The following is a 25185-nucleotide window of genomic DNA, read 5'->3' on the forward strand; positions in this document are numbered from 1 at the left end:
GCTGTAGCTCCTCTTCAAAATGTCACTCGCAGCTGCACTGCATTCCTTCTGTTTGTCAGCTCATTTATATGGCTCCAGTGATTTAATTTAGACCCACCCTGAATGGGTGGGGTAACACCTACATGGAAATTATCCAATCAAAGTCATCACCCACAGTTGGGTGGGGCGCATCTCCATGGAAACACACAAAGAATTACAATCTAATCAACACTGATACGTCTGCCCACACAAGATTACATCAAAGATAATGTCGTTTTGGGGGACATAATACATTCAAACCGGCACACACCCCTTCCCTCTCTTGATCATTCTCTCAATTTTCGGGGATCTCTGAGTAATGACCACTTTAGGTTCTTCGTGCTGGAAAGGGGTGTTGACCTTATGGTGTAGAGGAATGGAACTGGTTTATATTCTGGGAGAGATGGGTATTTCTGGCTTTCAGGGCTTATCTGGCATAGGAACAATATGGAGGCCTTAACTTTCTGAAAAAATAAACTTACTAAGTAATACATTAATAGAGTCTTAGATAGAGCTCAGGGTATTCTTTAGGGTGTTCAGGAATACTGTTGGTTTGGGTTTGGCATACTGTGATAATTTGCAATATCTAGTTGAAGCTTGCATTAGAGTAATCTCCGGAATGACCTCTTGACTCCATTTGGAATCTCTCAGCCACTGAAACTTAATTTTGTTTCATTTCTTTTCCACTTTTTGATCAAGGAGCCATTCTCAATCCCACAATGCCAGGGCCAGGCTTATCCCTGGGAGTCATGTCCCGTGTTGCCAGGGAGACTTACACTCCTGGGAGTCATATCCCACATAGTGGGGAGGGTAGTGAGTTTATTTGCTGAGTTGTCTTAGAGAGGGAGATCATATCTGAGCAACAAAAAGAGGTTCTCTGGGGTGACTCTAAGGCATAATTATAAGTAGGCTTAGCTTCACCATTGCAGAAATAAGTTTCATAAGGGCAAGCCTCAAGATCAAGGGCTTGGCTTATTAATTTGGGAGTCCCTAGTGCTTGAGAGAATATCAGGAATTCCCCAGGCAGGGAAATTTAATAGTTACACATTTTTTTTTCCTCCAGTTCCTCAAGGGGACTTTCTCAAATACTTTTTTTATTTTCTGCCCAAAGTACTCAGGAATTTATCAGTGTATTGCATTAACCTGTATAGAGTAACAAGATCTCATTCCCTGTTCTAGGTTCCATGTAATTAGGTTTTTTCAATACACTGACCAAAAAGGTTAGATTAGATAGTGTGCTACAGAAAATTTAAATTTTGGACAAAATAAACATCTCTTCCTTTGGTTTCACACAGAAGTTGGAATTTTAAAATACAGACAGTATCATCCTTTACCCTGTATTCTGATTTACCTTAGGCCTAACTGGATCTGCTTCATTAATATCTCTAATTGAAGTCGGATCTCTTTTTCAGCTTCTTTAACATTAGCTGTATGGAGTAATGCTGACTTTCAGAGATGCAGAGCTCTAACTCTGAGTCTCAGGTATCACACAGATGCCAAATGTTCCAGGGAACTACCTGGTTATATACAAAGAGTTTAGCATCTCAGAATTTAGAAATGACAATTAAAACTCAGGAATAAATGTGACTGCTGTAAAAGCTTACAATCTAGGAACCTTTACAGTGAGACTTATTGAACATTCTCTAGTCCTTAATTATCATTTGCCCAATCTCTGCCCACTTTCTATCTCCTGTTAACCTATGCTCTCAAGTTCAATTCTCAAAGTTAGCTCATTATAGTTAGTTTATATTAGTGACCCATACAATATTTCATCCTTTCGCTTCTGGCTTATTTCACTCAACATAATGTCCTCAAGCATCCATTCACATAGATGCATGCCTCACAGGCTTCATTCCTTTCTGCAACTGCACAATATTCCATCATACATATACACCACAGTTTGCCTTTCTGTTCGTCAGTCGATGTACCCTTATGCCACCTCCATCCACTGGCAATCATGAATAATGCCACCATAAACACCAGTGTGCAAATGTCTATTCAAGTCCCTGTTTTCAGTTCTTCCAAGTATATACTTAATAACAGGGTTGCAGGATCATATGACAATCCTATATTTAGTCTCTTGTGGAACCACCATACTGCCCTACAGAGCAGCTGCACCATTCTACTTCCCTACTCACAGAGAATAGGTATATCTCTCTCTCTACATCCTCTCAAGCTCTTTCTGTTTGTTTTTTAATAACATAATTTTATTGAGATATATTCACATACCATGTAATCTATACAAAGTATACTCTGTTTATTTTTTTTAAGTTTTATTCACACACCATACAATCCATCATAAGTGTACAATCAGTAGCTCCTGGTGTAATCACATAGTTATTCATTCACCACCACAATTTATATGTGAATATTTCCATTTCTTCCACAAAGAAAAAAGAAGAGGAAGAAGAAGAAAAAAAGAGAAAGAAGAAAAATCCCATACCTCTTCCTTACATTCCCCTCTTATTGACATTTAGTTTTGTTATATTGCCTTTGTTATACTTAATGAAAGAATATTACAATGTTATTGTTGACTGTAGACCCTAGTTTGGATTTACTGTATTTTTTCCATATACCATCTCATTTTCAACACTTTGCAATGGTGATATTCATTTGTTCTCCCTCATGTAAAAACTTTCTTATATGTTGTACATTTAATCAACATCATTGTCTGCTCTAGGTTTTGCTAAGTTATACAATCCCAGTTTTTATCATCTATATTTCCTTCTGGTGTCATACATACCCCCAGCCTTCCTCTTTCAACCATACTCACACTCAGCTTTGTTCATTATATTTACAATACTGCACTACCATCACACAGTATTGGGCTATCCATTTCTGAACCTTTACAGTCAATTTTGTGAAACATTCTATACTCCTTCAGCATCAAATGCCCAATCTCTACCCTTTTTTGCTCTCCTGATAACCTGTGTTCTCAATTTTAACTCTCAGAGTTTATTTATTATAGTTGGTTCATATTAGTGAGACCTTGCAGTATTTGTCCTTTTGTCTGGCTTCTTTCACTCAACATGATGTCCTCAAGGTTCATCCACATTGTTGAGTGTCATGACTATTCCATCTTACAGCTGCTTAGTATTCCATCATATGTATATATCACAGTTTGTTTATCCACTCATCAGTTGGTGGACATTTGGGCTGTTTCCATCTATTGGCAATCATGAATAATGCCACTTTAAATATTGGTGTACAAAAATGCCTGTTCGTGACCCTGCTTTCAGTTCTTCTGAGTATATACCTAGTAATGATATTGCTGGACCATATGGAAATTCTATACTTAGCTTCCTGAGAAATCGCCTGTGCTGGTTTGAATGTATCGTGTCCCCCCAAACGCCATTATCTTTGATGTAATCTTGTGTGGGCACACGTATCAGTGTTGATTAGATTGTAATTCTTTGAGTGTTTCCATGGAGATATGCCCCACCCAACTGTGGGTGATGACTCTGATTGGATAGTTTCCATGGAGGTGTTTCACCACCCATTCAGGATGGGTCTGAATTAGTTCACTGGAGCACTGTATAAGCTCAGACAAAAGGAGCGGGCTTGCTACAGCCAAGAGGGACACTTTGAAGAATGCACAGAAGTGGAGAGAGTAGCTGCAGATGAGAGACAGTTTGAAGATGGCCGTGAAAACAGACTCTTGCTCTGGAGAAGCTAAGAGAGGACAAATACCCCAAGAGCAACTAAGAGTGACATTTTTGAGGAACCGTAGCCTAGAGAGGAATGTCTTAGGAGAAAGCCATTTCTTAACCAGAATTTTGGAGCAGATGCCAGCCATGTGCTTTCCCGGCCAACAGAGGTTTTCCGAGCGCCATTGGCCATCCTTCAGTGAAGGTACCCAATTGTTGATGACTTACTTTGGACACTTTATGGCCTTAAGACTGTAACTTTGTAAACCAAATAAACCCCCTTTATAAAAGCTGAGTCATTTCTGGTGTTTTGCATCCCGGCAGCATTAGCAAACTGGAACATTGCCAAACTGCCTTCCAGAGCAGCTGCACCATTCTACATTCCCACCAACACTGAATAAGTGTATCTATTTCTCCACATCCTCTCCAGAACTTGTTTTCTGTTTTTTCTTTTTTCTTTTTCTTTCTTTTTTTTTTTTTTTTTTTTTTTTTTTTTTTTTTTTTTTTTTTTTGGTAATGGCCATTCTAGTAGATGTGAGATGAGATCTCGTGGTTTTGATTTGAATTTACCTAAAAGCTAGTGAAGTTGAACATCTTTTCATATGCTTTTTTTAAAATTGAGTTTTATTGAGATATATTCAAATATAGTCATCTGTGGTGTACAATCAACTGTTCACAGTACCATCATATAGTTGTGCATTTACCCCAATCTATTTTTGAACATTTTCCTTACACCAGAAAGAATCAGAATAAGAATAAAAAATAAAAGTAAAAAAGAACACCCAAATTGTCCCCCCCATCCCACCCTATTTTTCATTTAGTTTTTGTCCCCATTTTTCTACTCATCCATCCATACACTGGATAAAGGGAATGGGATCCCCAGGGTTTTCACAATCACTCTGTCACCCCACATAATCTACATAGTTATACAATTGTTGCAGTTTGATAGTTTCATGTATTTACTTCTGGCTATTCCGATACACTAAAACTAGAAAAAGATTAGAGCCGTTTGTATTTCCTCTTTGGAAAGTGTATATTTGTGTCTTTTGCCCATTTTTCACTTGTATTTTTTTGTTGTTGTTGTTGAGTTGTAGGATCTCTTTATATATTCTGGATATTAAACCCTTATCTAATATATGGTTTCCAAATATTGTCTCCCATTGAGTAGGCTGCCTTTTTACTTTCCTGACAAAGTCCTTTGATGCACAAAACTGTTCAATTTTGAAGAGATCCCATTTGTCTATTTCTTCTTTCATTGCTCATGGTCTGGGTGTAAGGTCTAGGAAAGCACCTCCTATCATCAGATCTTTAAAATATTTCCCTACATTTTCTCCTAATTGTTTTATGGTTTTAGCTCTAATGTTTAGGTCTTTGATCCACTTTGAGTTAATTTTTGTATAAGGTATGAGATAGGGGTCCCCTTTCATTCTTTTGGATATGGATATCCAGTTCTCTAAGCACCATTTGTTGTAGAGGCTGCTCTGTCCCAGTTGAGTTGACTTGACCACCTTACCAAAGGTCAACTGTCTGTAGATGAGAGGATCTATTTCTGGACATTTAATCCGATTCCATTGGTAGTATATCTGTCTTTATTCCAGAACCATGCTGTTTTGATCACTGTTGCTTTGCAATATGCTTTGAAGTCAGGTAGTGTGAGACCTTCCGCTTTATGTTTCTTTCTCAAGATATTTTTAGCTATTTGGGGCACCCTCACTTTCCAAATAAATTTGATTATAGGTTTTTCTGTTTCCATGAAGTAAGTTATTGGGGTTTTAATTGATATTGCATTGACTGTATAAATTAGTTTGGGTAGAATTGACATCTTAACTATATTTAGTCTTCCAATCCATGAACACGGTACATCCTTCTTTTTATTTAAGTCTCCCTTAATTTCTTTTAGCAATGTTTTATAATTTTCTGTGTATAGGTACTTTATATCCTTGGTTATGTTTATTCCTAAATATTTGATTCTTTTGGTTTCTATTGTAAATGGAATTTTTTTCTTGATTTCTTCCTCATATTGATCATTACTAGTGTATAGAAACACTACTGATTTTTATGTGTTGAACTTGTACCCTGCCATTTTGCTATACTCATTTATTTGATCTGGTAGCTTTGCTGTAGATATTTCAGGATTTTCTACATATAGGATCATGTCATCTGCAAACAGTAAAAAGTTTTACTTCTTCCTTTTCAATTTAGTTGCTTTTATTTATTTTTCCTGCCTGATTGCTCTAGCCAGAACTTCCAGCACAATGTTGAATAACATTGGTGATGGTGGGCAACCTTGTATTGTTCCTTATCTTAGAAGGAAAGTGTTCCGTCTTCTCCACTGAGTATAATGTTAGCTGTGAGCTTTTCATATATTCCCTTTATCATTTTGAGTTAGTTTCCTTCTATTCCTATCGTTTGGAAGTGTTTCATCCAGAAAGGATGCTAAATGTTGTCAAATGCCTTTTCTGCATCGATTGAGATGATCATGTAGTTTTTCCTCTTTGATTTATTGATGTGATATATTACATTAATTGATTTTCTTGTGTTGAACCAGCCTTGCATACCTGGAATAAATCCCACTTGGTCATGGTGTATAATTCTTTTAATGTGCTGCTGGCTTTGATTTGTGAGTATTTTGTTGAAGATTTTTGCATCTATATTCATTAAAGAGATTGGTCAGTAATTGTCTTTTCTTGTAGTATCTTTGTCTGGCTTTGGTATTAGGGTGATGTTGGCTTCATAGAATGAGTTAGGTAGCTTTCCCCCTCTTCAGTTTTTTCACATGTGAAGTTATCTGGTCCTGGACTTTTCTTTCTTGAAGGTTTTGATGACTGATTCAGTCTCTTTACTTGTGATTGCTTTGTTGAGGTCTTCTATTTCTTCTCAAGTCAATGTTAGTTGTTCATGCTTTTCTAGGAAATTGTCCATTTTGTCTAAGTTTTCTAGTTTATTAACATATAGTTGCTCATAGTATCCTCTCATTATCTCATTTATTTCTGCAGGGTCAGTAGTTATGTCCCCATCCCATTTCTGATTTTATTTATTTGCATCCTCTCTTTTTTCTTTGTCAGCCTAGCCAAGGGTCCATCAATTTTGTTGATTTTCTCAAAAAGCCAATTTCTGGTTTTGTTGATTCTCTCTATTGTTTTTCTGTTCTCAATTTCATTTATTTCTTCTCTAATATTTATTTCTTTTCTTCTGTTTGCTTTGGAGTTAGTTTACTGTTCTTTCTCTAGTTCCTCCAGGTGAGCAGTTTTTTACTCTTTCTTCTTTTCTAATATAGACATTTTTTTTTAAATAACCAGGAATTAAATTTCAGGCAAGGTTAAACTTAAGGTACCTACTAGTCATCCAACTGGAAATGTCAATTAGGCAGTTGGATATGCAGTCAGAGTCCTGGTTGCAGACATAAGTGTGGGCAATAACAATATTTAAAGCCTTACTCTCAGGCAAAATCTAAAGGGATGAGGATATATCAAAAAATAAATAAATTACATTACTGCAAATTGGGGGGACCACAACATTAAGAGTTTGAGAAAATGAGGCAAAATCAACAAAGGAGATTGAGGATGGATTTTACAAATTTAGGTGTGAGGAAAGCCAAGAGAGTGTGGAATCCTGTAAACCAAGTATTTTATCAATATGATGACCAAGAATTGGTTACTGGATTTGGGAAAATGGAGGTCACGGGTGAACTTGATAAGGAATGAGGAGGATTCAAAAGCTTTCAAAGCATCCTTTGAAATTTGCTCTCTAACTACTTGTTAATTTGCCCTTGGAAAGTTATCACTTTTATGTGTATGTGTTATATTATACAATAAAAAATATTATTAAAAAATTACAGGAAATTTTAACAGACATGTGTAGTACCTTACATCCCAAATCACCAGAACACTCATTTTTCTCTAGTGATCACAGATCTTTCTCCAGAAGGGACCATAAACTGGGACATAAAACAAGCCTCAAGAAATTAAAAAAAAAAAAAATTGAATATACTCAAAGGACATTCTCCAAACACAATGGAATACAAATAGAAGTCAATAATTTTTGTACTATAACTCCAATATTTACTTCCTACATGATAAAAAATACACAAACTCTAAGGACAAATCAGTGGTTTTGAACTCAATGTAAAATATGTAATTTTAGACAACTATATAAAGGTGGGGGAATGAAGGAATATAGGAACATAGTTTATATGTCCTATTGAAGTGAAGGTGGTATCAAAGAAAAACAAGATTGATAGGGATTTAAGGGGTTAATTTTAAGCCCCACAGTAAACACAAAGAAATTATCAGAGAATATAACCATAGAGATGAAAAGTAGAGTTTGGGCTAAGAGAAATGGGGGAAGGGGCAATGGGGAGTTAAGAAAGGAGTGTAGGGTTGCTGTTTGAGTTGAAGGGAAATTTCTAGTAATGGATGTTGGGAAAGAACATAACATCATTCTAAATGTGATTAATCCCACTAATGGAAGTCTAGGGAGGGGGTGGAATGGGAAGATTTAGGCTGTATATATGTTTCCACAATTGAAAAAAGAAAAAAAAAAAAAAAAAAGAAAAAGACAGTCTAACTAGATGACAATTGAATGTTAAGGATGAACTTGTATGGGATTGGAGGGTGGAGGACAGGTGGCTTGAAGGGACACAGTTGAGACATAAGGAAAAGGAAATATAGAATGTAAACATTGTATCATTGTTGAGTCTCTTATACTTAGCTGTGCTTAATGGAATTACATAAAAGAATGTTCTTGTTCATGGGAAGTATATATGTGAGTTATAGTGTATGTTCAAGGATGTGTGCAGCTAACTCTCATATGTTCAGAAGACAGAGAAATAGATGATGGATGATAGGGAGGGAGGAAGGGAGGGAAAGAAATAGTGATGTGACAGCATGTTAAAGTTGGTGGATTGAGCTATTGGGGGAGGGGGGTCAGGGTATGATGGAATTCTGTGTATGGGGCTAGTATTGTTTTTGCAACTATTCATGTAACTTTGAATTTATCTCAAAATAAAATAAAAAAAAAAGATAATAAATAAATAAATAAATAAGAGCCGGGGGGGGGGGGGTGGGAATTACAGGAGTAGCTCAGTCTCCAGGCAAAGGCCTGTGACTTAATGGGTGGTCAGTTATCCCCTGGTCAGACAAATATTATATATCTATAACTTTTTTGTTGAGCATTCCTTTTATATTCTTGCTGCAAATGAAACTTGTATATCCCCTGAGGACATGGCTTCCTCTGTAGCCCTATAAAGTTATGGCTGTTTATGCTACCAAATCCCAAGTGTAACTGAGACAGACTGGAATAGATATCCTTCTTGTCCATTCTTCCTTCTTCCTCCTTAAAAACCCACAGTTTTGAATTTCAAGTCATTAAACTTTATTACCCTCTACTTCTCCTTATTGCAGTCATCAACACGCTCACAGCCCATTCCCCTTTATTTCCTGAAGATTTTACCTTCTGAGTCACTGCCACTTTCTTCAAACTACTCGTCTTAATATTTGGTGATGTCAGTGGATGATCTTTCAACACCCTGTCCTCCTCATTCCTTTGGTTTCTCCTTTTCATTGATCTTGTTTTACAACCAATTTTGGCTACTTGATCTTTTATTACCAACAGCAATAATCCCTCAATAACTGCATTTACAAGTATCTTACTCTTTGACTAGCACCTTCAGTCTTCAGCTCACTCCCTCTAGTAACCTGATTCCATCAGTCCTTTAACCTCATTGAAAACTACCATTGATTCTATGCACATTCATTCTACTTCACCTTTGATTTTCACTTTTCTCCTTCAATTATTATTTTCTTGCATATGACCTCAACTTCCTCATCCCTATTTTGCTTTGTCTCTATGACTTGATACTTGTCATACCCTAATCCTGGTAAAATCCAACTCTCAGTCTACTGTTTGCCTGAAGCTATTCAGCTTAACATATAAGCTATAGAAAATACAAACAGTTATGCAGCCTAATCTCACTTTCAAATCCAAATTATGGACTTCAAGTGAACTTTAATGCAGACCAGATTTTTTTTAATCCTACTCCTTTTAACTATACTATTGTCAAATTCTCATTGTGTCCACCCTTACCTACACTCTTAACTAAGAACTTCGCCTCTTATTTCACTGTAAAAAAAAAAAACAAAAAACAAAAAAACAGAAGCATTCAGAAGATAACTTTCACAAGCCCCCATCACCAAATCAACACTGCAATATTTCCACACACTCTAACTTTCCTCTTGTCTGTATAGACACGGTTTTGCAATTCTAAGCCCAATCCCTCAATTTTGGCAATGTAGCTCATTCGTTGTTTTTGCATTCTTGAAATTGCTCCAGCAATTCTCCCTTTTCTCTTCTACGTCTCTGCTGGAGATCATTCTCCTTCTTCTCGATTGTTCTTGTGAGCATATATATATATGCTATTATTTCTTTTATCATTTAAAAACCAACTCCCTTGGCCCATATTCTCTTTCACTTATGACCTGATTTCTTACTTTATAGTAAAACTCTTCAAAAGCTTTGTCTGTACTTATTCTAACCAATTCCACACTTCTTATTCCTCTCTGTCTCTAACTCTCTCTCTCTTTCTCGCTCTCAACAACTTTGTTGAAGTATAATTTATATCCTATAAAATTCACTTATTTAACCATACAGTTCACCGCTTTATACTTTCATGTAGTAATGCAACTATCACCCAAATACAATTGTAGAACACTTATATCATTCTAAAATATTTCCTTATGACTGTTAACATTCAGTCCTTCTCCTACCCTTGTCCCCAGGCAACCAAGGATCTGCTTTCTATCTCTGTAGTTTTGCCTTTTCTAGAAATTCCATTTTAATGGGATCATACAATGTGATGTTCTTTTGTGTGTGGCATCCTTCAGTTAGCATAGTGTTTCCAAGATTTATCCATATGCCATGTTTCAGTAGTTTGTTCCTGTAAGTTGCTGACTAACATTTCATTGTATGGATATACATTTTGTTTATCCATTCCTCAGTAGATAGAATTTTGAATTATTTTAATTTTTGGATCTCATGAATAATCTTGCTATGAGCATTTCTATAAAGTCTTTTGTAGACATGTTTTTATTTCTATGGATAAATATCTAAGAAACCACTCTTTTAAACCTGTTCAAATTAATATAGGCATTTAGGGCAATAAATTTCCCTCTTAGAACTGCCTTCATTGAATCCCATAGGTTTTGATATGTTGTGTTATCATTTTCATTTGCCTCAAGATATTTACTGATTTCTCTTGTAATTTCTTCTTTGTCCCATTGGTTGTTTAACAGTGTGTTGTTTAGCCCCCATATGCCTGTGAATTTTCCAGCCCTCCACTTGTTATTGATTTCCAACTTTATTCCATTGTGATCTGAGAAAGTGTTTTGTATAATTTCAATATTTTTAAATTTATTGAGATTTGCTTTGTGACCCAACATGTGGTCTATCTCAGCGAGTGATACACGAGCTTTTGAGAAAAATGTATATCCTGCTGTTGGGGGTGAAATGTTCTGTAAATATCTGTTAAGTCTAGTTCATTTATCATGTTATTCAAGATCTCTGTTTCCTTATTGATCCCCTGTATAGATGTTCTATGCATTAATGAGAGTGGTGTATTGAAGTCTCCAACATTATTGTAGAGGTGTCTGTTTCTCCCTTTTGTTGTCATTGTTTGCCTCATGTAATTTGGGGCAGTCTGGCTCAGTGATTGTTATTTTTTCTTGATGAATTGTCCCTTTTATTAATACATAGTGTCAATCTTTGTCTCTTTTAATTGCTTTACATCTGAAGTCTAATTTGTCTGACATTAGTATATCTATCCCTGCTCTTTTCTAATTGTTGTTTGCATGAAAATCGTTTTTCAACCTTTGACTTTCAACCTATTTTTGTCCTTGGGTATAAATGAGTCTCGTACACAGCCTATAGATGGATCCTGCTTTTTTAATCCATTCTGCTAGTCTGTGTCTTTTTATTAGGGTGTTTTATCCATTAACATTTAATGTTATTACTGTAAAGGCAGTAGTTTATTCCACCATTTTGTCCTTTGAATTTTGTATGTCACATCTTATTTTTTTCCTCACTTTTTACTCTTTTAGTTACCTTACTGTTAATCTTCATTTCTATACTCTTCTCCAAACCTATCTTCTGTCTTTTCCTATCTGTCTGTAGCACTCCCTTTAGTATTTCTTGTAAAGCAGATCTCTTGTTCACAAACTCTCTTAATGTCTGTTTATCTGTAAATAATTTATACTCTCCCTCATTTTTGAAGGACAGTTTTGCCAGATACAGAATTCTTGGTTGGCAGTTTTTCTCTTTCAGTATCTTAAATTTATTATACTACTGTCTTCTTGCCTCCATGGTTTCTTCTGAGAAATCTGTACTTAGTCTTATTGAATGTCCCTTGTATGTGATGAATTGCTTTTCTCTTGCCACTTTCAGAATTCTCTCTTTGCCTTCGGCATTTGACAATCTGGTTAGTGTCTTGGGAGGTCTATTTGGATCTATTCTGTTTTGGGTATGCTACACTTCTTGGACCTGTAATTTTATGTCTTTTTCAAAATAGTAGGGAAATTTTCAGTGATTATTTCCTCCATTATTTTTTCTGTCCCCTTTCCCTTCTCTTCTCTTTCTGTTTCTTTATGTTTCATTCAGTTCCCTGAGCCCCTGCTCATATTTTTCCATTCTGTTCCCTATCTGTTCTTTTGTGTGTCGGATTTCAGATGTCCTATTCTCCAGTTCATGAATCCTTTCTTTTGCCTCTTCAAATCTGCTATTGTATGTTTCCACTGTGGTTTTTATCTCTTCTGTTGTGCCTTTCATTCCCATAAATTCTGCCATTTGTCTGTGCAAGCTTTTGAGTTCTTTTTGGTTTCTAAGTGTTTTCTTTATATCCTTCATCTCTTTTGCCATATTTTCCTTCAACTCCCTGATTGATTTAGAAGATTTGTTTGAACATCTTTAGTTGTTTCAACTCCTGCATCTCATTTGAACTGTTAGTTTGTTCCTTTGACTAAGCCATATCTTCATGCTTCCTACTGTGCCTTGTGATTTTTTGCTGGTGTCTAGGCATTTGATTTTCTTGATTAGTTTATTTTGGAGGTCGTTTTCAATCTTTTGCCTAGGGTTTTCTTGTTGGTTGACTTTGTTCTCTAACTGTTCGTTGACATTCAGTTCAACTTATCCTAGACCTCTAGCATAGCTTCTGTTTAACTGATCAGAATTTTTCAGATCTTATTTTTTTCATTCTTGCCCTGCCTTTATGGAAGTGTTTGAGATTGCCATTTTTGTGTGTGCAGTTATTTCACCCCCAGGATAAAGTTCTCTCTTCCTGCTTCTTCCTCAGGGAATGTTGATCTGCTGTTTTTTGTTTTGTGGTTTGTTTTTTGCCTCTCTATATTTTTAACACTCCTTTTGTTACCTCTTGCAACTTTTACTGGAAGTCTGGCTCTGAGAGAAGGAATTCCCCAGATAGGATTGACTCTGGTCAGATTTTCCCAGATAAGACAGGCCCAGGATTCATGAAGGGGGTGTAATCAGTATCAAGGTTCCCTGGGGATGAGACCCAGCAGGGTGCTAGTCTTTCCTGCGAAGCCTCTTAATTTTGTGTTTTTTTTCTGTCCTGTCCAGCAGATGGTTCTTGTCAGCCCGCTGCTTCCCAGAAGTGTAACATGGTACTGTGCTTTAATTCTCAGCAGACCCCATCCCTGCCAGGGGCATGGTTGAGTCAGAGGCTGAGGCTGAGAATTGGCTTAAAGTGTTTCTGATTTCCAGTCCCTGGGATCTGAATTCCCTACATAAAGTCACCACCTATGCTGGGCCTTGCCTCCCCTCCTTTTATTTTTGGTGGGGAGGAGTAGGGGCCGCTCTTCAGCCCCCTGTTCCCTGCAGGCTGGAAAGATTACAGGACTCTCAAACAGCCCCTTTTACCCCCCTGCCAGGAGCATGTTTGAGATGGGCTGGGATCTGCTTTTTGTATGTCAAATCTACTGCAGATACCCCAACCCCTGGTGTTTAAATTCTCTGAGTGAGAGCCACCTCTTGTGCTGCGCCCTGTCCCCCCACTCTTTTCTTGGGAAGGTTAAACCCTTAGGGAACTATCTCCTCCACCTGATTAGTTTCTTTTTCTCTCAGTCATTTCTTATTTCCACCCTTTCCTTGGGCAGGGCTGAAAACTGAGAATGCCAGCTGCTTTCTCTAATAGGCTGTTTGAGAGAGAGAGAGAAGGAAAAATGTGTTCCTAGACCTGGCCCCCAGCCCCCTGGGTTTGCCAATCTAGAGTTAGAGTTGGTACCTGTCTCTGTGTGCCACTTTTCTTGATGCACAGACCTTTTCCAGCATTCTGAGTTCAGCCAACTCCAGAAACTTCTGTTGTTGTTGTTTTTTTTTTTCTCATCAGCCCTGCCTCCTCCCTACTGGAGTGGGGCTAATATAGGCCTCCAGGTTTCTCTCTTGTTTGGGTTGTAGATTTATGTGTTCTCAAAGCTGGTATTCAGTGGTCCAAATTTGTTAATCAAATCCACAATGGGAGTTTGGTTTAGCTCTCCTTCTCTTGCTCCTAGTAGAGAGGACTTCTGTTTCCCACCAGGGAAAGACCCAAGTCAGTGTGCTGTATCAGTGGGGTAGGGGCACCAGCCTCCACAGCATGGAAGAATTTGCTTATAGTTCTGTGCTGTGATTTATCCATCTTGGCCCTTCCAGTCGTTCCATGCTGGTGTATGAGGTGCATCTGGTCATGGAAGTCCCCCGAACAGTGGCTCCAGACAGTTCCTGGCTATTTACTAGCTGCCCTATAGGACAAACTAAATTTCACACCTCCCTACACCACCACCTTGCCCCATCTCCCTTTGGCTTCTTTTAAGATTTTCTTTTTGTCTTTGATTTTCTGCTTGACTATGATATACCTAGGTGTAGTTTGTGTTGTTGTATTTGTTTTTGAGCTTCTTGGATCTGTGATTTGGTGTCTGTCAATACTTTTGGAAAATTCTCAGCCATTATTATTTCATTTTTGTTGTTGTTGTCTCTTTCCTCTTCTGGTATTCCTATTATGTTATACCTTTTCTAATTGTCCTATACCCCTGAATATTCTGGCCTGGGGTTTTGTGGTGGTTTTCCGTCTTTTTTCTCTTTGTTTTTCAGTTTGGGAAGTTTCTTTTGACATAACTTCAAGATCACTGATTCTTTCCTCAGCCATGTTCAGTCTACTGATTAGCCCATCAAAAGAGTCTTCATTTCTGTTACAAAAAAAAAAAGCGTTTGTTTGTTTTTATTTCTAACACTTCCTTTTGATTCTTAGAGTTTGGTCTGATTATTCTAAAATCTCTGCCATATCTGAATCTGGAGGGCAGGCCTGTGTCAAAGAGAATAGAATTATTTGTGCATACTTCAAAACGATTACTTTCTCTCCCCCGCCAGAAGCAGAAGGAAATTTTTCTGTAATATTCCCCATGAGAACCTGGTGCCGCTGGTGGTAGAAACATGAGAGGTCCCCACCCCCCACAACCCAGGGCTGGGTCTTCAGGAGTTTTTCTCTCTCAAGCTAGTTCATGCTCAGCCTCTAGCAATGTCATTTACCCTTTCGATGCTGTCTCCAGCAGTGGTTTCTGCTCCTGGTAAGCTGTAATTCTCTGTAGTTGTTTGTCTCTCCAGTTTTCAGGGTGGTGGTTTGCCCTATGACCTCAATTCTCTGATGACTCTAAGAAGAGTTGTTGGTTTTCAATTTTTTAGCTTTTTTCTTGCTGTGAAGATGGGAGTATTGACTTCCAAGCTCTTTATATGTTGGACCAGAAACCAGAAATCTCTATACATTTTTTAAATGTATATACTTCACACAAATGGGTTAATATTATGCAAACTCTTCTTTTTCACCTAATATATATTGGGAAGTTTTCGTTCCTTCTTTTAAAAGCAGCTTTGTATCCCAAACCAAGGATACACTGTAGTTTTGTAAATAGTTCCCTATGAATATTAACCATTTAAGTGGTTTCAGAGTTTTCTTATTATAAGCAGTGCTGAAATAATATTCTTGTGTGTATATATATATATGTTTGCATACTTGTGTCAGTAAATCTACAAGATAATTTCCTAACAGTGGAATAATAGTGGTCAAGGAATATGTACATTATACATTTTGACAGGTTATTGTTAATTTACCCTCCCATCAATAGCAATAAATGAGAGTACCTGTTTCCCCATACCCTCACAAACAACATAGTACTATCATACTTAAATTTATACCTCTGTATTAGGTGAAAATTCACCTAACGTGGTTTTGATTTGGTTTCCATTTGTGGGGCCTGGAAGGGACTAGGTACAAATCTTAATATTTAACCAATGCCATTGAGTACTCTTTTTGACAGTTTTTCAAAATAAAATTAATAGTTTCAACTGTCTTTTAGTTAAACTAGTCAAACTTATTATCTTTAACCAAAAGTCTGGGTCTCTACTTGTGATAGCTTCAGCCTATCAGCTTGCCACTGCTGCATTCTTGCCATTTGCTGCTTAGTAGTTGATAAGTTTATTGCCTGATTGCCTGTATGTAGCCACTAAGGGGAGTTCAGAGGTTAGTGTTCTGATGGTGAGGTGACATACATATCTCCAGTGTCTACCCTAACAATTCCACCCTAGTTGATTAATTTGTAATTTCTGTGAACTAGAAGGCTATGTCACATGGCCCTAGGCCACTTATTCACTGGTAAGTCCAAGCATCTGGTACAATTCTTCCTCCAGTTCCTTTTCTAGCCGAGCAAGAAGTGGTTAGATTATTGGCTGGGCTTTGGGCAACAGGGAAAATCTGGGACTGATACCACCATTTGCAGCCCTATTTGATATCACAAGTGAATGTAGAATGCAAAGAGTTAAAATTTCCAGATAGAGTATTTTGTGGAGATAATACTGCTAGTCTAGATCCTTTGCAGGGGCTCTTTTCCACAGTCTCTTTGGAATAAAAAATAAGGTCATTTCTTTGAACACAAAGGTATTCTACTTTAGGTACATAGAGTGAGCCTCCAAGCTCTTGGGCATATGTATATGTGAACCAAGTACTTAAAATAGGCCTCAAAGATGCAAATTCAAGATAATGCGGTATCTCTTGCTTTGCGGAGTAATAAAGGGCCATAAAAGTGGCCATGCAAGCTGAAACTGTGAAAGTGATCTTAATAATCAATTGGAAAAATTACAGTTAGTTTTTTTTCAACTTTTTTGTTAAGACATTTAAAACTCTCTTACTGTTGGTTATAAATATATAGGGAAATGGAAAAAAGAGTAAAACTTATGTTTCTGTAATACACCATAATTTAAAACATTAGAAACATTGAGAATTAAGATGTTTTATTTCTTTGTAAAAGATTTATCAAGAGTAGTTTGAATAGTCCTTGCTTTCTTGTCATGTAACTTACAATAGATAGTGAGCATCTTTTCTATGCCTTGGCAAATAGTCATACTGCTTTCTAAGATTGAATCAGCTTCCAACATTTTAGCCTTTGTTCTTTTAATTGTCATAAAATAGCTCAAAAAGTTCTTTAATGTGAAGTTTTTGCTGGCATCACTTCCCCTGCAACATCTTCATCCTTTAATCACAACCTCTTTTCTCACTTATGTTAATAAGTTCATCTTCACTAAGTTCCTCTGGCTAGAGTTTCCCAAACGGTGTTGGTGCCAACATTCCTATCGTCACCATTTCTTCTACAAATCCATTTACGTTCGATTCGAATCACTTCCAGCAATATCATTTTTCATTTCTTTGCTGCCCTTTCATCTTCATGCCTAATTCTCTCTTTTGGGTATTGATTTTTATAAAATGTCATGTGGGCTTATCACTGGGAGACATGAAGGCAACACAGCTGCATGCTTCGCTGTCAGTGCGTGAAGTGAATAGCGGATGCACAGTGGTATTGATTGCACGTGTATTCTATAGTAATTACAGTTTTGTTGGGTATGATGGTTGTATGTTGAGATTACTTTTTTTTAAAGCTTCTTGGAGATGACTACAGAATGTAAGCATTTAATTTTGTAGCTATATCAAGATGGGCTCAATTATGCTGTTGTAACAAACAATCCCCAAATCTCAGTGCTCTCAGTACCTTCCATTGCACATTGGCTGGGAAGAGAGGGAAGGCCCTGTTTCACTCTGTCCTTGTTCGGAGACCCAGACACAGGGATGCTTTCTTCCTCTGTGCTTCCATAGTTACCAAGGCAGGAAAATAGGAGCATGTTGAATTGACAATGTCTCTTAATGCTTTCACCCAGAAGTGATACATACCATTTCCAATCACGTTTCACTGACCAAAGCAACCCGCATGATCACATCCAATCCCAAAGTGGATAGAGAAGTGAAATTCTACCATGTGCCTAGAAGGAATAAATGTTGGTTGAATAGAGATAATGACTAGTGCAATATCTAAAGAGTTAACCTGGGGAGAGTTTATTAGGGAAGAACAACTGAGAATTTCAGGTTCTCTCTCTCTGCTAGTGAAAGAATCAAGGTGAAGCAAAGTTTTGGGTACTAGCATTCCAGGAACCTGGATACCAAGATTTTATGAAAATTAGGGTTAGAGGTTAGGATGGAGCTGGGAAGTTGTAATAGAGGTTATACGGCTCATAAGGATTAAGCAGGGCTGTTGGCAGACCTCTGAAGATCAGAACTCATTCAGACAAGAGCTCAGAAACTATTTGCCATTTTAGACAACTTTAAGTCTTCTATAATTGCTGTCTCTGAGCCTCCACCTATGCTTTGCTTGAGTTTAGTTGACGAGATCTTGTGGAGTTCTGGGACACCTGACAGAGATGACTCTTAAATTGAGCCATGAAGGAAATGTACACTATGGGTTGACAGAAAGGCATGACAAGGACATTCTAGGAGTATAAGGGAGTAGAGATAGGTGGCTGCAGCCATGGGTAAAGCACAGGTACGATGCTATGAAAGTGCTAAGAAAAGTAACCTACTTAAAACACTGTTGAAATAGAAGCACCACAAGGAATTAATTGCATAATGATCCTCATTTAGTTATTACCATTCCATACTCAATGTTTATCAATGTCCTTAACCATGAATATATTAAACTCAACAAATGCACAACAATGTGTTCAGATGTCTGCCCTTAAATTTCCCTATCTCATAGTTTTCTTTGTAATTGATGATTAATGCATCAGTCCACCCACATTCCAAATTAATTTGTAATCACTCTATAGCTGTGCCCACACTTGAACTTCATTTTAATTTAAATGTGATCCAAACTTCTTGTTCAAACTTTCTTTAATAGTCTGAGTTAGGAGCAAAAATATTCAAGGCATACCTAGACTAGCAGGAGCCATCTGAGCCTGCATTCATATATTCCTTAGCAAATTAAATGGAGTATTGTATTTGGGAAACTTATAGTTAATTTAATTCATCAATTTTAGTATGGTATAGTTATATCTTGGATAAGAACAATGCACTGAGTAAGCTATATATAATGACCACATTATATCTGAATTTTCCAGTCAGCTGAGGGCTTTCAAATCAAACATCTGTATTCTTGGACACAGCACTTGACCAGTCGACTGAATTTAATTTTTTCCCTAGACATTTTGATGTTTTGTAGACTTGCCTTAGTGTTGGACCCACTAGACTTCAAGCAACTTCTTTTGTTCTTTCAACCTCCCTATCAGTTTTCTCAGAACAACACTAGGAGAGGTTATTCTTTTGGATTCCAGGGAGTTGTCCTATATGGTTTCCTTTGCACAAGCAGGCCACATTGTTCTTTCGAGTCTGAATATTTTCCCTCTACACTAGTGATATAGTATTCAAGAGTTCTGAGCCATAGCAGTACAGTGAATGTGATCCATAGGGCAACAGAAGTTTTGCTGTTTATTCAGCATGGTAATTTTTCCATGTGACTATTACTGAATTGGGGAAATATATTACTAAAATATGTAAGAATCTTCTCAATTATCCAAACTGTTTATAACACCAAAACTTTATTGTTAATGTCAGGGCAATACGCTTGCTTCAACGAGACCAACCAATGTATTAGAAATGATGAAAGAATGGAAAAATAACCCAGAAAGTGATGAGGAAAATACAACAGATCAAAAGAAGAGCAGTTGGTTAGATCAAGAAAAGTCGAAAGATTACCAACCCAAGGGAAATGTCCATGATGCCAATAAAACTTCAGAAGAGGAGGAGAAACAGGTAGGAAGAACCAGCAAAACAAATAGGAAGAACAATTGTTCAACCTCTCCAAATTGTAAAAAAGTCCCACAACATTTGGGACACATTTTGCAGCTGTCTTTTTTTGCTGTTAGTTTGTAACAAAAGTTATCATGAATTAGTTATGTGGCCTACATGTTTAAAATCAGTGATTATATACAGCAGGAGTCTGCAAACCTATTTTATAAAGAAACAGATATTTTAGGCTTTCTGGGCTATGTAGTCTCTGTCACAGCCACTCAACTTGGATGTTATAGTGTGGAAACAGCCATAGATAATAAATGAGTCTGGCTGTGTTCCAATAAAACTTTATTTACAAAACAGATGGCATGCCATCTTTCACCTTTGGGCTATAGTTTGCTGACCCTTGATGTGATTTACCTAGATTTAATACAATTGAGTCTTTATTCAGTGTTATTGGCTTATAATTAAAATTAATTGTATTTTATCAGACCATACAATTTGGAATAGTTTTATGTGTTACCTTAAAAAAGACTTATAACATTATTCAGTTATTTGTTTCCAATTTTGTGCTGTCAAAAATTCTTCATATGGTTTTTCATTTTACTTTATTAGACCCAAATACAGTTTTACCCTTTTTTGATGAGTAGAATTTAATAATATTTTGATTAATTCTAGATTATGATCTATTAATTGACTATCCAGGCAAAATTTATCCAACTCATGTTTTCTTTTATTTCTGTGTTCCTGGAATTTTTTTCTGTATGTTTTGTTTTCATTCTTGTCTTAAACTCTAATGAACATATATTTTAGTTCTTTAATAACCGAGCATCTTGCCATTGGGGCAACTTGTGAAGAGTTGCTACTTTTCAGTTCTCAGAAGCCTAGAGACAGAGTGGAGGGGTAAATCCTGGGCCAGATGCTGGAAGGTACAGCATTACTGGCCCATAGTCTTCCATGCTAAGGATCCTGTCAGAAACTTGCAGAGTGATCTATTGGTTGATTTTGATTTACTGCTTAGGAACTTCATCTACTTGATAGCAAATGCCTAGATAATAAGTTTAACATTTTATGATTAAATATTTTAGAATACTTACACTTTCACCTTTAATGTTTATTTAAGCTTATTGAATTCACTTCTTCCTCTCTAGTCTGTTGAAAATTGCACTGATTAGCAGCTGTGGGTATCATATATTCTTGTAAAAATCATGTTAAAACCCATATTTGTATCTCCTAATTGTACATTGTTTGAAGATTTTTTTTATTAACTGACTTTGCATTTTGTATATACTCACACTAATATACATACACATACACAAACATACATATAGACATATGTCTATATATACTCACATACTCATACACACATACACAAACACATTTTCTTTTATAGTCTTAGGACATACCTATGTTTGTCACTGAACTGGACCTAAAATAGCCTTATGAACCATAAACACATATACTGGTTTTGTCTCCCATCTCTTTTTCCATTGCTGTCATATCAACCTTCCTCCCCACCCCCCACCCCCACCCTGAGCCACAAAGTGATAGGGCTTGCCAAGGGATTCTCAACTACTTCCAACTGGTAAACAAAAGGATTGGAATTTGGGCTGCTCATGTATGGTAGAACTATAACCACTGGGATGAAATCTTTAAAATATAGATTTCTGCTTACCAACAAGAAGAACTTTTCCACAATCAGGGCTCACCAGCAGTGGAACAGGCTGGGTCATAGGTAATAAACCTATCATCTCCCAATCATTAAAAGCATTCAAGCAGACTCTCTAGAAACTACTTGTTGTAAGTACTGTAACAGGAATTCCTGCAAAATTGGTAGGATTTACCCTAGATGTTCTCCAAGGAACTTTCCCATGCTTAGTGTTTGGCTTTGGTATCTTGGGAAGAATACCTTACCTTGTTTGGAAATTTTTCTGTAAAGTGTTGTCCTTTAATAGAAACATACAGAAAATTATTTCTCATGCATTTACCATATTAAGTTTTTTTCCATGGATTTTATGAATAAATATGTTTTTTGTTAATTATACTAAAGTTTAGTTTATGGTAAGAAATTACTTCTGCTCTTTCAAATCTTCATTAACAGTACAGAGTGGAGTATATAAAATTCTGAAGTGATAACTGAAAATAGGGTTGGCCATTTACTCTGGAATCCACACAAGGTTCATATAGTAATTAATATTCTTAAGAGTGAAATATTAATTTTTATTAAAATAAATGCTAACCATGGGAAAAAAATTTGTTAAACTAAATTGTATGGACAATTTTATGTGATTAATATGATTTACACCTACTAAACTAAAGAAATATATTTAATTTATTTTCTGTTAAAATATTTAAGATTTCCTTTAATTTAAATGGAACTCTCACAGCAGTTCTTGCTTCCATTGTGTCACTGTTCTGTCTTCTGGAAAATCTCATAAATCGATATAGAGATCCTGATTTTGTATTTCTCACAAGCCAGGGGAATTACACTTTTTAGACAAGTGGCAGAGCTAATGGAAAACTAGCAGAGAGAATAAGTGAGGGTTTATCTAAAAAAACAAATGAACAACAAAAAAAGCCCTGCTCAAACTGAGCACCTTCTTCTTTCCCTGAATAACACTCAGTTCCAAATGCTTTGGACATAATGGAAGAATATAGTCTAAATTTCCTCATTGTTCATGTTTGGATTAAGGTATCACACCATACTTTTTCCAACTTGTTTTCAGATAGTTGGCACTTGGCAATGTCCTTTTTTTAAAAAAATTTCCACCATTTGGCCTGTTTTAGGTAGTACTGCTCTTTGACGATAGAAATGTTCTCTTATGTATATCTTTTTTTTTTACGTGCCAAATAAATGTTTAGATAATGTTTGTGTTATTAGCAAACCTTTAAGTTCCCTTCAATGGGTTCTTGATTTACTGTATCAGTTAAACCCAAGAGTTTAACTCCAACAGCAGGGGATTGTGGGAAGATAGTTCAGGAAGCGCTAAAATTCAGTCGTTTCACCAGAATAACTATTAAACATACAGAAACTGTCTGAAACAACTATTTTGAAACTCTGGAGGCCAGTAGAACACTGCAGCATCCAGGAAAGAGTGGGGAGGAAGAGGCTGATAAATTACAGTAAAGACTAGTAAATAGCTCTCTCTGTGCAGTGGTTACTGGTGCCCATCCCTCACGCTTATGGCAGGCCACCGTGGGGTCGAGTCCCTAGCTAGCTTGCTGGTGATAGAAAGGGACATAAAAATCCTCTTCCCCAAGACCAGGGGTGTGCATGGCCAATCACTGATCAAGGCTTTTGATTAGCGACTTCAGATGGCTGAGGGCCCAGCTTTGAGGGCAGCCATTGTTCCAACTCGCCCCGGACAAAGGCAGCAGTGGAGGAGACTTATAGAAGCTATGCTTCCTCAGGACTATGGAGGACAGTTGGTTGAAGGGCTGTGTTTGCTGGCCGGGTAATAAAAACTTAACTTTGAGGAGCTGTGGAAGAAGTTCCTGCTGCCCTTCTGGTTCCCCACTCAGGGCACCTTGGATCCAGTCTGTGCCCCCTTTGTGGGTCCCTGGCTCTGTTGCAGATGGTTAAGACAATTTGGGAAAGTCCTTTGCAGCATGCACCTGCTCCCCCACCCACCATGCTCTCCAGGTGAAAGCAGTTTAAGACAACAACAGGAATGTAAGAAACTATGGCAGACAGTCTGGGGCAAAAGCTTGCCTTCTTGAAACACCCAGGAGAAGGAGGTCTGTCTCATGGGAAATACAGGGGTCATTTAAACTCCTGAAAACTGGGGAACTCCAAAACAACTAACAAGCATGAGCCCAGGACAAGACACAGACCCAGAGAAAATAGGGAGGACCCTGCATATTACATTTGCTCTGGGAAGACCTTCTTGAGGACTGACACTCAAGAAAATCTCCCTTATCACCAGCTGTAACAAAATTATTAAAGAGACACCTCAATGAATAAGTCCCAGAGTTAACATTTTAAAATATTGAAGTGTGCAGTGTTCAACAAAAGAATACAAGACAAACAAAAAAACAGGAAATAGATGATCCATCCAAAGGAAGAAGATAAAGATCCAGAAAACACCAATGGAGAAGACCAGAATGTGTACACACCATACAAAGACTTTTTTAAAAATGATCTTAAAAATGCTCATGGAGATGAGCAAAAGTACAGAGAAAGAACTAAAGGACATCAGGGGAACAATGAATGAGTAATATGAGAATCTTAGTAAAGAGTAGAAATTTTTAAAAGGAACCAAACAGAACTACTGAAATTGAAGACCACCATAACTGAAATGAAAAATTCCCAGGAGGGTTTTAACAGTGGATTGGACCTGGCAGATGAAAGAAACAGTGAACTCATGGACAACAAAATTGCAACAAGTCAGGCTGAGGAACAGAAAGAAAAAAGAATTATAAAAAGCGAAAATAGCCTAAGACATTTCTGGGACACCATCAAGAATACCAGTATATGCATTATGGGAGTCCCAGAAGGAGAAGAGAAAGAGGCAGAAGGAATATTCAAAGAAGTAATGACAGTGAGCTTCCCAAACCTAACAAAAGATGTGAAAAGGCACATCCATGAAGCCCAGAGAACACCAAATAGGATAAACATGAAGAAAAAATACACCCCATCATATATTGATCACACTATTAAATGCAAAAGGCAAGGAGACAGTTCTGAAAGCAGCAAGTGAAAACCAACATGTTATGTACAAGAGAGTGCCAATTAGATTGAGTGCCAGTTTCTCATCAGAAACCATCGAGGCAAGAAGGCAGTTGGTTGAAATACTTAAAGTGATGAAAGAAAAAGATCTGTCCACCAAGAATTTGATATCCAGCAAGACTTTCTTTCAAAAATGAGGGGGAGATTCAGACATTCCCAGAAAACCAAAGCTGAAGGAGTACTTCACCACTATACCTACCCTACAAGCAATGCCGAAGGATGTTCTTCAAACTGAAAGGAAAAGACACTAGACAGTTGTTCAAAGCAGCACAAAGAAATGTCTCCAGTAAAGGTAACCATTTGGGTAATTATAAGTGGCAGTATTATTGTATTGAATTGTTTGGTATTTGACTCCAGTTCTTACTTCCTACAGGTACTAAAATGCAAATGCATTAAAAAAAATAATGATAATTCTATGGTTTTGGACATACAATGCACAAAGATATAAGTGGGAACAAGTACCCAAAAAAGTGAGAAGACAGAGGGGTATAGGAAAAGTATGTGTATGCTACTGAAGTCAAGCTGGTATCAAGCCAAGTATGATTGTTATATATCTAGGATGTTAAATTTTAACCCCATGCTAACCACAAGGAAGATTTATGAAAAATATAACAGTAAGCATATGTGCCAGTCTGAATGTGTTGTGT

General features: G+C 37.0%; 1 protein-coding gene across 7 annotated transcripts in view; it reads left to right on the forward strand.

The window, feature by feature from the left end:
• STK33 (serine/threonine kinase 33) overlaps positions 1-25185 on the forward strand; it is a 258645-nt gene that overhangs the window by 204294 nt on the left and 29166 nt on the right. For 6 of the 7 annotated variants that reach the window (XM_037840720.1, XM_037840725.1, XM_037840722.1 and 3 more), the window contains one exon: positions 19633-19830. The exons of the other annotated variant lie outside the window; for it this stretch is intronic. In XM_037840720.1, coding sequence (XP_037696648.1) covers positions 19633-19830 — 198 coding nt within the window. The remainder of the gene's footprint in view (positions 1-19632; positions 19831-25185) is intronic. 7 annotated transcript variants of the gene reach the window in all.

This window comes from Choloepus didactylus, chromosome 6 (assembly GCF_015220235.1).
Source record: "Choloepus didactylus isolate mChoDid1 chromosome 6, mChoDid1.pri, whole genome shotgun sequence".
In the NCBI taxonomy this organism is placed as follows: Eukaryota; Metazoa; Chordata; class Mammalia; order Pilosa; family Megalonychidae; genus Choloepus; species Choloepus didactylus.